The sequence below is a fragment of the Branchiostoma belcheri genome, unplaced genomic scaffold (assembly GCF_001625305.1).
Source record: "Branchiostoma belcheri isolate BF01 breed outbred unplaced genomic scaffold, Haploidv18h27 scaffold22, whole genome shotgun sequence".
NCBI lineage: Eukaryota > Metazoa > Chordata > Leptocardii > Amphioxiformes > Branchiostomatidae > Branchiostoma > Branchiostoma belcheri.
In genome coordinates, this window is record NW_017803713.1 from 2757424 (window position 1) to 2769914 (window position 12491).

The 12491-nt window shown below is 45.9% G+C and overlaps 3 protein-coding genes across 4 annotated transcripts in view; 1 reads left to right on the forward strand and 2 right to left on the reverse strand.

Moving 5' to 3' along the window:
* Positions 1 to 392, reverse strand: part of LOC109470138 (EH domain-containing protein 1-like) — a 12594-nt gene extending 12202 nt beyond the window's left edge. The window contains exon 1 of the mRNA XM_019768920.1: positions 1 to 392. Coding sequence (XP_019624479.1) covers positions 1 to 69 — 69 coding nt within the window. The 5' untranslated portion in view covers positions 70 to 392.
* Positions 393 to 2249: 1857 nt separating this feature from the next.
* Positions 2250 to 11262, forward strand: LOC109470186 (actin-3-like). Of its 2 annotated transcripts, none has more exons than XM_019769009.1 (8): positions 2250 to 2873; positions 7390 to 7617; positions 7828 to 8079; positions 8418 to 8563; positions 9098 to 9265; positions 9515 to 9650; positions 9776 to 9962; positions 10166 to 11262. In XM_019769009.1, exons 1-8 carry the CDS (start codon positions 2534 to 2536, stop codon positions 10437 to 10439), a joined length of 1731 nt encoding a protein of 576 aa, XP_019624568.1. In that variant the 5' UTR covers positions 2250 to 2533; the 3' UTR covers positions 10440 to 11262. The 2 variants fall into 2 exon arrangements, with proteins under 2 accessions (XP_019624568.1, XP_019624567.1); XM_019769008.1 differs by having other exon boundaries at positions 2253 to 2933; positions 10166 to 11258.
* Positions 11263 to 11306: 44 nt separating this feature from the next.
* On the reverse strand, positions 11307 to 12422 carry LOC109470216 (methyltransferase-like protein 12, mitochondrial). Its single transcript, XM_019769057.1, has 2 exons — positions 12305 to 12422; positions 11307 to 12032 (listed from the first exon to the last, which is right to left on the reverse strand). Exons 1-2 carry the CDS (start codon positions 12402 to 12404, stop codon positions 11380 to 11382), a joined length of 753 nt encoding a protein of 250 aa, XP_019624616.1. The 5' UTR covers positions 12405 to 12422; the 3' UTR covers positions 11307 to 11379.
* Between the last annotated feature and the right edge of the window lie 69 nt (positions 12423 to 12491).

The window sequence follows — 12491 nt, forward strand, 5'->3', positions numbered from 1 at the left end:
CAGCCCCTCCACGACATTCCCGTAGACCTGGGGCACGTCCGAGTCTTTAGATTTCATCCAACTGAACATCGTGAGGATTTTCTCTCCCTACGATCGCTGTAAAAGTTGAAAATATTTAGCCTCCACTGACTGAGACCACGGCGAGACTCTGAGTCATGAGGCGGGTCTTCCCGGAAGTGATGTCACCATCCTGCATCATGGGTATTTTTCACCTTTGACATCATTCATTCGCCTCAACCCAAAAGCGACATCTAGCGCTTCTACTTATCATTACATACCTAATATTCCTGTAGAGATGCCCCGGCCCGGTTCCTTCGGCTTCTGTATCATGTACTAGTATATTTTACATCCCCGGCTGTCAGAGATGCCCTGCTGTCTGAAATTGTTACAATCTTCCACCCCCACATCCGCTTGGACATTACCAAATTTGTGAAAAACCACAAACTCAACATAAAACGTAAGAACTACAAAATAAATTTGTAAGACTGCATAGTGCTGAAATGGTAGCATTCAACAATTGGGGTTGATACCCATCTGAATGGGAATGTGCGTGATGATCTCTTTTCATTAGATTTCATTAGGTGAATACAGTATTTCACAGAGTTTCCAGAAGTACCCTAGCATTTATACTAACGTGTAAGTTGGCCAAAATACTAGTAGGTCTACAACTTGAATCACAGTCACATTTTACTTCCACTCGGATGGAAATACAAATCAATGTAACGTAACGTGAAGAATATTAGCTACCGATATTTTGCAGTACCCTAGACACCAACTAATAGCATTCTATTACACAAATGTAACGTTATATATAGTAGTGGAGAAAACATCATTAATCTAGTTCACAGCACAATGACTCTTCCTTATGAAGATTATGAAGTTAGAGGACGTCCCAGGTTGCAGCACCCCATGTTATAGGACCAATTTCAGAAGAAAAAGCCTGTTGCAATCAAAGTTCGTGAATTCGTGAATTTTCTTAATTTCTAATCTATTAAACTAACAGTTATAGGACAAAAGTGACCAATAGTGCAGGTACAGGCTTCGAGCATGTACCTGCAGGTACAGGCTCGAAGTGTATAATTTTTCGTACTGGAAGGCTTAGGCATTTGTGCTGTAGTTTCTTTCCCTCCGAAAGAAACTACCTGTCAAACCTACGAGGCGGCCAAACTCCCCTGGCAATTTTTCTCCTATATATAGCCAGCGTAGTTAGAGTCTGGTAGCAAGTGATTTGCTTCCAAATCTTTTCCAGATGCAAAATTCCCGGGTCCAGACAAAGGCTTCCTTGACTTCCATTCAAAATCCCCTGAACGTAACATGGCATGGAAACATGTTCGGGGAATTGAAACGAAAACTCTTCCTACGTGTAAAACCTGGTTGAGCCGCTGCCAAAAATAACCAGTCTTTGTGGCCGTCTGTGTGGCATGTTTTGGCGCGAGTTTTTGCCTCACACGATAGCCTAAATCTAGTTGTTCACGAGCCGGAGATCAAGGTGAAGTTGTGTTGAAGGTCAAGGTGAGTATCTCTCGGGTCAGTTTTTCAGATGTGGTCTTCTATAAACGGTGGCTGGTGTAACCCTTTCTGTGTACCGGATCATCGTGTGCTGCTGGGCCTGTTACCCTTCAGTCATTTTGATAAGTCGGAAAATTCCTCTGCAGTGAGGTGGTGGATCCGCTGTGAGTGGGGCCCTTGTGCTGTGCTATGCGCGAGTGAGTAGTGGTGCGTTGGTGTAGGCATATTATAGAGAGTCACTAGCCAGGAAAAACTAACCCTAGCCAGTCTGCTGGGCTGAACCCAGAGCTTTCTTGAGCCTTAGAAAATGAGTCTGGCCTATTTCTCCCCATGTTAGTCTACCCCGGGACACATCATCGCCGGCAACCTGACAAGGGCTCACAACCTGGCCTGTGTCGTGGTCACGTCTTGCACCTGATTTTAAGACATGTATAATAATAGTTCATTTAAATCTTATCTTTGTATAATGGACTGTATGCTATTTTGATAGCATTTATGTGACTACATGTATATGCGAGAGAATGATTATTATTCACAATTTCTATAAAGCAGCTATTCCACTCATAGGCCGACTACATTCCTCTGCCATTCTCTGAAAGTCTATGGTCTACAGATAGACGAGTGTTGGCAATGTAAACATTTTCCACTGTAATTCGGCGGCTTCGGCCCACAGAACAATGCATGCCCCCTTCCCCGCCAAATATTCAAATGGCTGTTAGCTAATCTATTTGTTGAGTAGGCGTGGCGAAAGGGTCAGTGGTTGCCAGCGCTGGTAGGGAGAGGTTTAATTGGTTGGGGACATGTCGCTAATAACTTTTCACGGTTCGGTTTACAGCCTGGAGGGCGTGTGACGTCAGCTTCTGAAGCGGTACCAGCCTGCGTGTTCTGCTGACAACAACTTACTCCTGCGTGTGGTGGATCGGTCTCACATACACGGAAACACAAGCAGGTGACGACACAGCATTGCCGCGGTCCGCTTCCTGTCTGAACCCGGCTATTACAGCGCGCGAGTCCCGCTGAGAACATGTCGGACACGACGTCGGGAATACTGGACTTGCCTGCGGTCCCTGTCATCTGTTCTCTGCTACTCGGGATCCCTCTCCTAGTCTGGTTCTTTCGACGAGAATCTGGGGAGAGTAAGAAAGGCCCTACTCGTATTGTTAAAGAGGAAGAGAGCGCCGAGAAAAAACAACATGATAGTGCACAAACAGACGGTGCGCCGCTGGGCAAACAAGAAAACGTGTCCGGTTCGGAGAGTTACGATCACACAGCTTCAGTAGAAAGCCGGAGAACAGAACTACCAGAAACATGTGGAAGAGTCCAGTCAACGACAGGCAGCGAACACGACGGAGACTTGTCGGAAGGTGAGCAGGCCATTATTCCGAGAACACCGACAAAAGGGACAATACCTGAGCAGAAGAAAGGTGGGTGACAATACGTGTTACTAGTATTGGGTCACCAGACTTGTGCGATGTGTATTGATTGTTGTAATGGGGAAGGACACTAGAAAAACGGTGCATAATTTCTACACAAAATGCACGTTCGATAGAAAACCTTACGAACGAGCTACTGCACTTGTGTTTGGTGGCCTTGTGTGTCAGGTTGTGTTTCAAGAGGGGAAGGATATGAGCGAACCGTTCAGACAGGAAGTCAGCGCGCCCAAACTCGGCAGCGGCTGACATGAAATACGGTCAGCAGACTACAATACACAACGGCGTTTTGCAGACGAATTTCATAGCAAAGAAAATCCTGTCACGTGAATACACATACACTGCATTGTGCATATAGAACAAAAGCTACTTGTTAATCGTTAGCCTAATTGCCCGGAGCATCATATGATAAATGCAGAAGTAATATGACACAGTTAACCTATTAAAGGCCCGTAGCCCGGCGGACTGCATGTTCCCCGACGGTGCAGGGCCAGGTCGTGACCCCGTTTGCCGCTGCCGTTTGTCACGGTGCTTGCGGTCCCTCCGGCAGCACCAACGTTGAGTTCTGTATTTGGTACTGAGAAGAAGTCGCCACTACTTAACTAGACTAAACGTTTCCAGCCCTGCGAATGTTCTTGATCAAAAATCTAAGTCGCAACGTTGTGGCTACAGAAGTATCAACACTAGTGTATTATATTGATCTGCAGCGTTGCTCTCCAAATCCAGCCGTCTCTCCACAGAATTTTGTCAAGTTTTGTTCAGACCTACATCACTGTGAGGTAAGCGCGGCCATGAGGTTTAAAAAGACACAACAGAAGACATTGTGGTTGGAAAAGTTTCCCATAATCGTTCACCATTTACTTGTTGCTACAGTCTTTTCCGGTCAACCTGTTGTTACAACACATTAAGTAAACATGTACTGAGCAAAAGGTCACAAATTGCCCAAACACTGTCCACCGCAAACTGTCCATGAACTAGATATCGACGCTGTGATACAAATATTCCAGCTGCGAGTTATGTCTAATCTAATGACCACAGTAATAAGAGGGAAATAGGAACGCCTTGACTCGAAGCGCGAAATCTTTTTGAAGGATGACTCGAGATGATTGCTGAAAGGAGCCAGACGATTAGGTCAAACTGAAATAGAAGATATGTCACCTCGACCTGATATAAATATTCAGACATAATACTAATAGATCATGCGGGCCAAGTTCTTTAATAGATCACGCAAAGGCTGTGAAATATGTTAAATAACTACAAACCGCGAAGTTGACATGGTCGTATACATGAAATTGGTAGTACGACATATTCGATACTTCTCTCTATGTTCACAAATTCCAGGTTTCCAGAAATGAGCCATTTCTCCCCACACACGATGTTTAGTATTATTTATCTTTTCTCGACGGACTGAAATGTAGAGTTCCTTTGTGTAGTTTGTCAACGTTTGTTATTTCTTTATCTGCCATGTTTGCTTTTCTTTTCTGTAGTCTCCTCGCCCTTCTCTAGCCGATTGAAGCGGGTGTCTCTGAGCTGTGTGTGGAGACTGGCTCGCACCGCTATTATCTCTGTGCGACTCGGTATGCCATGCATGCCGTCCGTTTCTGTGGCCCGTCCCTTGTCGTGCCTTGCTCGTGTGCCGCTGCTGTAGTTACTCCCTGTCTCTGATGTAAGCTATCCTAATCTTTTGTTAACGAAGTGCTGCAGGTCAGAGAACGTCCACAAATCGGCACAATGCACGACAAGCATGCTCGCACCGGCTGGGGCGTAACAGCTGATACCCAGTCTTTATCGTCTTGTGACCTGCCCCTATTCCCCCTGGCAGATTTAAGGCTTCAAAGTGTTTTGTGGCGTTTTGTATATCTTTCACATGAAAATAGGCCAAGGAGAACAAAGGGAAAATGTGACACTCGAAACACTGCAGACAGACGTACCAAAAATGAGCAAAAGCCATACATCTGCTTGGAGATTAACCCCTCCCGCCCAGACTGACCCCCTAACTCCGACCAGATTTGACGTCGGTCACGTACCGACACTTCACTTCTGTCAGCAGGTTGTGTGGCGAGTTCTTTAACACGTTTTCTGAGTTGTGAGTGGACTGGGAGATTGAACAGCGGCTGTTTGTGATACGTTTGTGTAGAGTACAAAGTGCATGCAGGCTGTCGCCTGGGACCTTCTAACATGTCTGAAAGGCACCAACAAATATGAGAGAGGAAATTCTTCCCCACTGACGCCACCCCTTTGTGGTTTTAGGCAGGCTGCACTTGGCATGTCCGATATTTGCAAACGATATGTAACACAATAGCGCCGGCTTAAAATATAAGTGCTGTTTGCGGCTCAGTTCCGAGAACAGGAGAGGGGTGGCACGACAACATGGCCGGCGTCGGCGTTACCATAGTGACAGCTGTTGTTGCGCGGTCAAATCGGCATCTCGGACATCTCTACATCAGCTGCTTCAAAGATAACAAACCTGTTGCATGGAAACTATCATCTGGTTGTAAGAGTGCGGTTTAGTCCCATAATTCTGTGATGACCATGCAATGGCACGGTGGCAACGGTATAATTTCATGATATGAAACATTCAGGTCAAGCCTAGAATTGCCTACGCACATCCAATTCTCTGGTAAAGAAAAAGTCCAAAAGTCGGTGCCATTTTTACCCCCATATATCCCACTAAATTAAGCCCGAATCTGGGTCATTAGGTATGTGACTGTGGTATCCTCGAGTTTTAAGCTAATCTGGTACAGAGTCGAGTCGGCTGGCCGAGTGGAACTTCGATTTAGTGTTGCACTGACATTGGTAGAAGAGATTCACTGCACTGGGTCTGCACTACAGGAATGATGATTTACTAAAGTATGAACCGTGTTGAGCTCGGAGAAATATCAGTGTAACACAAGGATCTCCCACGCACCGAGGTGGTGACAGGTTGGAGAGGGATGGGTTACTAATCGTCATACCGAAGCAGGGATGTAGTTTATAGAGAACCTATCAATGGCATGACGGGAGGGGGCGTGAGTGTGGATAAACCAGTAGGGGAAAACTGGACCTGCTCTGGCGGGAACTCTGTTGTGCAGTTTATTCTGTCCCGCTGTAGAGGATCTCACTGTCACAGCGAGACATTGTGACGCTCAGAACGACATGAACACGTAAGAAAACTACACATAACGTTATATTATGCTTGGTGATTGAACGGCTGGAATAATGACATTAATCTCTGGTTTAATTCCAGCTCATGTCGGTCAACTTCGCTAGAGCTAATAATTTTGCAAACAATCAAAATACATGGAAATCCAAGAACCACACAATATAGCCTCATTCGCAGTCTTGTTGGGCGTGGGCGTGTGTTGGAGCGCGGAAACCTTCTCTCCGTGGCAAAAGTCCCTCGGCAGCAAATCGTCCCTCGCGGCCGCATATTACTAGCGTCGCTCAGAGAAAAAATTACGCCCACGCCCAACAAGACTGCGAAGGAGGCTACACACAATACGTCATAACCTAACACAGACGTAGAAGGGCAACAAATCTGGACAGCAAGTGTCACAATCAGTAGGTATGATGGGATCTGGACCCATCTAGATTTGTCTTGATCTGAGTCAAAAATGCAAGGAAAACAACTTCAAAATGTAATGCGGAACGGGCTTTTAGGTCGGACAAAAAGGTACACAACCCTGCTCACTTCAGCAGGGAAAAGAACAACAGGAAAGTCGACACCATTGCAGTTTGTGGGCATCAGATGGCCTCCGGCTTTCATCTGTCTAGCGGACTTGTTCACTTGCAAAAGGACAAATCGAGCAGGTTGTCAGGTTGAAAAACGGTATGAAAACACCTTGTTAGACATGCTGAAAGACAGCGAACAAGCCGAGGTCATGGCCGTGTTAAAATCGAATGAATCACAGATCTGGTCTGGCTGTACGTTTCTTGTTAGTATCGTATTTCAAATGGTATCGTATTACAGATATGAAACAGCATAGAACCAATGTATAAAGCTGTTTAGAGTTCGGCATGTAGAATTGACTGCTGCCCGTAGTATCCAAACAAAATGTGTTTCCCTTGAACAAGCAAATTAGGACTGGAGTTACAAAAACACGGCGTTCACAAGAAAAATAAAACGTTTCAGGCACCGCTGGCCTCAAGTCATGCAAGAAGTTAGCCCTGACATCTTTCTGTGTGTCTTGTGTACCGTAGTTGCAAGTGGTTACCTGTAGTCCTAATGTGCAGCCTGTGCTGACTAGACGTTCTGTTGCTTTGCTGTCAGATAAAACCGGGTGTGCGCGATGTCGATGGTCCAGGTTCAAAGCCAAACTCGCTTGCGTGTTGTCAATCGCTAGAGCAGCATACTAGAAAAGCCTCACGATAATTTCGACGACAGCAACAGGAGCAACAACAATGATAACAGCAGTGAAGCAGTCTATGATAGACCGCCCAGTTCGAACGCATGCACCCGTTTGTCTTGCAGGGTCCTGGCTCAAGTCTCTGGAAGACGACCTGCTGAACGACGATGACTTCTGCGATTTCGAAGATGAGGACGAGGAAGAAGAAGAGGAGGAGGAGGCTGCGAGGTTTCCCAAAGAGGAGGCCAAGTTCATTGACGATGTGGATTCTCCTCCTGTGCGACACAATGGCTACATTGAGGACAGGCTGGAAGACTTCTCTGATCACAACAAGATGAGGGCTCCGACGAGGGGTGAGTTATTGCTCTGGTTCTCTGTTGTCTTTTCGACTTATTTTCGACCGACTATAAGCGCGTTTCTTACCCATACTTATTTTGTCACTATGATCCTATTCAATGGTTTGTTTCAACTTAGTAGGGAACGCATGGGAACGTAACATCGCCCAATATCCAAGAACCAACCTGTCACCTTCACTAAATATCCATATGGCCCTTATTTATCAGCTCCTCCTAGCGTCAAACTTGGGACTAAGCAGTTGGGACCAGACCTGCTGGACGCTGTTGTGCTGGATAACGGGTCTTACAGCATCAAGGCTGGCGTCGCTGGTGACTTCTCCCCTACAGCTAACATCAGGAATGTGATCGGCAGGATGAGAGGAAACTACAACGAGCTGTACACCAGTGATGATGACAAATACATAGGAGACGACGCCATTGTCAGTCAGGGGCGCCTGACGTTCGACTACCCCATGCACGGTAAGGATATTGTTTAGGCTACAAAATTGTTTAGGTCTCTGAGCAGCATCGACATGATAGCCCATAGCTTACAAGGAGTGCTGATGCATAGTCCTTACCTGTAGTGACTGACTTGACAGCCATCTTTGTTCTTTAGTTGGTACGTCAGATGCAGAAACATCAATTCTGAAATTAGCATTGCTGCAGTGTATGTACGAGTACATGTACTAGTGTACTAGAAACCGCCGATCCGAACATGTGTAAATTCAAACTGTCTTTCTGTCTTAAAACGTGTGTTGTTGCACTTGAGAGCAGGACAAACGCTTGAATTATTTTCATAATCATTTCCTTTGTCTTAGATGGAAGCGTTAAGAACTGGCGGGACCTGGAGGCAGTATGGGACCACGTGACCCGTTCGGAGCTGGGGAAGAGCCTGGGTGACCGGCCGGTCATCGTGACCGACACCACGGCGATGCCGAGAGAACAGAGGGAGAGGCACCTGCAGGTGAGGTTCAAAACAGGTCTTGGATCCGCTTCAATCGCTGGCGTGACTTTAAAAATACAGATTAACAGGACAAAAATGCAAAATGGCGAAAAAGTGACAGAGAAAAAGATTCAGGAGAATGTCAGAAAGTTGACCGAAACGTACAAAATTACGGAAAGAATCCAGAGTGACAGAAACTTTCCAGAAAATGCCGAACGATTAAAAAATGTACATTTGGCAAACATGTAAGAAGAAAAATGCTGTACACTGTACGATCGCTCCTATGTCCCATGCCTTCCTGGAGTGCTGTAGGCTGTAGTATAAATCTCTTGTTTATACTTCAGTGGATAACAAATGATATTTGTTATCCACTGTTTTAATACATGGAATGACGATCAGGATTTTACTTACTAGTAATTGTCTAACGCCCTAAATCACACAATTCAGCCTTAGTGGCTGCCAAGTGATGGCGCTGTATTTGTATATGATTACGTTTTGAACCGTGTGTTTGAAATAATAAACCAATGATATTGTTCTCTTTGTATGGATGTCCAGGTTCTGTTCGAGGCGTTTGATGTGCCGGCAGTTTTCCTGGTGAAGCAGGCGGCCATGGCTCTCCATGCCCAGGGCAAGTCCACGGGACTGGTGGTCAGCAGCGGCCACGGCGTCACCGAGGTGGTGCCTGTGTACGAGGGCCACTGCATAGAGCATGCGTCAAGAAAGGTCAACAGAAGTTTTCCTGTGAAATCATGATCACATAATTTCGCCTAGTTTTAGGAAGGGAAGGTAACAAATCTGACTTTTGGCCCATGGAACCCAAACCAAATCAAAGGCGGAATGTCACTTTCTGGTGGGGGCAGATCTGAGAGATTTGGACAAAAAAAGAGTTAATAGAGTCTACCTCAAGGGGCTTAATTTATTAATGTATGAATTTTTGCTAACATGTTTTGATACTTCGTTCCCCTACGCCAGTTGTTGTTCTCCGGTAAACACGTGACAGACCAGCTGGGGCGGCTGCTGCAGTTTGAGCGAGGCTACACCTTCACATCCTCCTCCGAGATGGAGATCCTCCGGAAGATCAAACAACAAATGGCCTTCGTCGCCACCGGTAAGAGTACAGCAGATATGAAGTGAGGCTAGCTGGAAGCTAGAAGTCATTACACTTTGGTGTGTTTCTTTGGCCAAGCTTATGCAGCAGGTTATAACCACAATATTTTGTCCGGCGATTTCCAGATTACGACGCCGTGATCCGAGAGAACGAGGCCCTCCGGTCGGAGCCCACGGAGTTTACGATGCCCGACGGCAACCCGATCTCTATCGGGAACGAGCGGTTCAAATGCACGGAGCCGCTGTTCCGCCCGGAGGAGACAGGGGTTCACGAACAGGGGCTGCACGAACTCATTCTGCAGGCGATCGACAGGTACGCTTACAAAAGCATGCAACATAAACAAGTGAGAGGGGGAGGACAAAGGATGAATTGTAAAATGAACGGACAAAAGAACCTCTGCGACAGTATCGCTTTAAGTTCTTTTCAGCTTCTTACAGTTCGTGACCTTTTTGCTTAGGAGTTACTGATTTTCCTGTGGTAACTGAAGAATGTCATCTGACTTGTTCTCCCTGTAGCTGCGACACGGACCTGCGGCCCCAGCTGTGGAACAACATCCTGGTGTACGGCGGGAACACCAAGCTGCGCGGCTTCGTGCCGAGGCTACGGTCGGAGCTGAAGGGCTGCAGCGGCGGGGAGACGTTCCACCTGGACGCGCCCTCGGACCGAGAGAACCTGGCCTGGATCGGCGCGTCCATCCTCAGCGCAGACCCCGACTTCTCCGACTGTTGGATCACTATGGAGGAGTACGCCGAGGGTGGCGGGAAGGTCGTTCATAGGAAGTGTTTCTAACAAAAGTCAAGCAGTACATGTATAGGGTGTTTGATAGACCTAAAGCCAACCGACGTGTTTTCAGCAGAGCTATCCACCCCATGCATCTACTCAAACTAAATATGACCATTGGCTGAAAACTAACCTTGTACATTACTTCCTGATGCTGAAGGACGCCCTCTCTTTGCAAACTCTTCGAATTGCACAACTATGCAACGATGGTTTCGGTAATTCTACAAACGTCCCTCGTTGCTTGCTGCTACGACTGTAGGGCCTAGTCGAGGACGCCACAAAGTATGACTGTTTTACGAAGTTAATGAATTGGAACTTTGACACGTGTATTATAAGTTTGTTTGGGCGTCAAACAAAATATGACATGTACGTTTTCGTCCAAGTGGAAGCGGTATCGTCAATTGGATACAATATTATTCCTTGTAACTTTGTAAAGGAGTAAAAACAGTGTAAATCGAGGCACTTTATGCTCAAAAATAAGACAGAAAGTTTTACGCTTCCTTCTTTTATGACGAATATTTGCCAAAATGTTTCTCTTATCATGGTGGCTGTGCCAAGGAAATATAGTTATACAGCAAGTACAAAAAATGTAATAAGAAATACAAACAAGAAAGAATGGACTACATATGATGGCCTGACTGCTTCTTGTGAGCAATACAGCTGATAATTATGTCTAGATTATGAAAAGAAATGAGTGTGCAACTGACATCTTTTGAAATTGTTCTGAATGTATATAATGCAAATGTCACCAATGTTTGTCATATGGATAGATTTAGTCGCATTAGAAACATTCTACATGAGCAAAACCATGGGTAAGATTATCTTTATGATGGAATGCTATTAAAACTGAAGCATTTTATTATGTCTAGATTGTGTTTTTTTTCAACGTTACAACATCTCTGTAACATCTCAATCTAATCTATTACGTGTACACCCGTTTATCGTTACTTTAACTTTCTTTCTGGACGACATACATGAAATATTCCATTCCATGAGGTGTGGAAATTTCCTTAAAAGTCACTGTAGCTCTACTTCTGCTTGCCACGCCATTCAGCAGCGTCAGCCTGATGTCCGGGTCCTCGTCAGAGAACTGTAAGAGCTGGCCGCCACACCGGAGCACCCGGAGGCTCTCCTGTACCACAGTCCGCGCCAGATCACCGCCTCTGCTGCTCCTGATGATAACGTCTGTCGTGCCCTTGTCCAACACAACATCAAAACACCTGTCTTTAAACGGAAGTTGAGAGGCGTCGGCCATCGTAAACAGAAGGTGTGACTCCGAATTTCTAACAACTCCTCTGGTTGACTGATATTGCTGTCGCATCGTTTGCAAAGGCGACATGACGATGTCGGCACACACTATTCTCATGGGTTCTTCGGAGGAAAGGCACATCCTAAGCGCTACATTGCTTAGACCACACCCCAGGTCTAGTGCAACCACGTGCGAATTGTGACTCTTCTTATGTTTGTGCAGGTAAGGAGAGACTAGGTCGACCACCTCTTCATAACCAACGAACCAGTCGAACTGTTTCGTGCCCTGTTCAGACTGCGTTTTGTAGAAATTCTCCCAGGTGGCTCTCTTTCCCATAGCGTTCGCCAAGTCATCTGGGGAACGAATAAATGTAGTTTGATTTGAGAAACCCCCGAGGATCTTAAGATACGATCTACAATACTTCACCAGTTAGTACAGCACAACAGAGCTTTCTGTGTGTGCACACAATGACATAATCAACCTTATTGAAACCACGGAGGTTTCAGTGGAACAATTTACGACGGGAAACGACATGACATAACGTTACACGGGAATACAGTCGGTTTGGAATGGACTTTCCACAAAATGAAAACTTCAAGGGAAATGTGGGCCAACTTCTTCTCACCATTGTTAGTGCCTGATATCGACGACAGGTGCTGCTTTATCTGTGCTCGACATGCGAGAACACGAGCCACGTGTAGCAGACGACCTGTACACACGAACATCTCACTGCCTCTTCGGAGTTCACGTGGGCGAAACTACTTTTTATGGGGAGATATAATGTCAAAGCCAACGATAATCATTTAGTTATA

Coding starts and splice junctions, on each gene's coding strand:
- LOC109470186 (XM_019769008.1), top strand. CDS start 2,534: ATGTCGGACACGACGTCGGGAATACTGGACTTGCCTGCGGTCCCTGTC. Junction 8,080..8,417: donor GTTCGACTACCCCATGCACG/GTAAGGATATTG, acceptor CCTTTGTCTTAG/ATGGAAGCGTTAAGAACTGG. Junction 9,651..9,775: donor AATGGCCTTCGTCGCCACCG/GTAAGAGTACAG, acceptor GGCGATTTCCAG/ATTACGACGCCGTGATCCGA.
- LOC109470216 (XM_019769057.1), bottom strand. CDS start 12,404: ATGTTCGTGTGTACAGGTCGTCTGCTACACGTGGCTCGTGTTCTCGCA. Junction 12,033..12,304: donor GATATCAGGCACTAACAATG/GTGAGAAGAAGT, acceptor TTCGTTCCCCAG/ATGACTTGGCGAACGCTATG.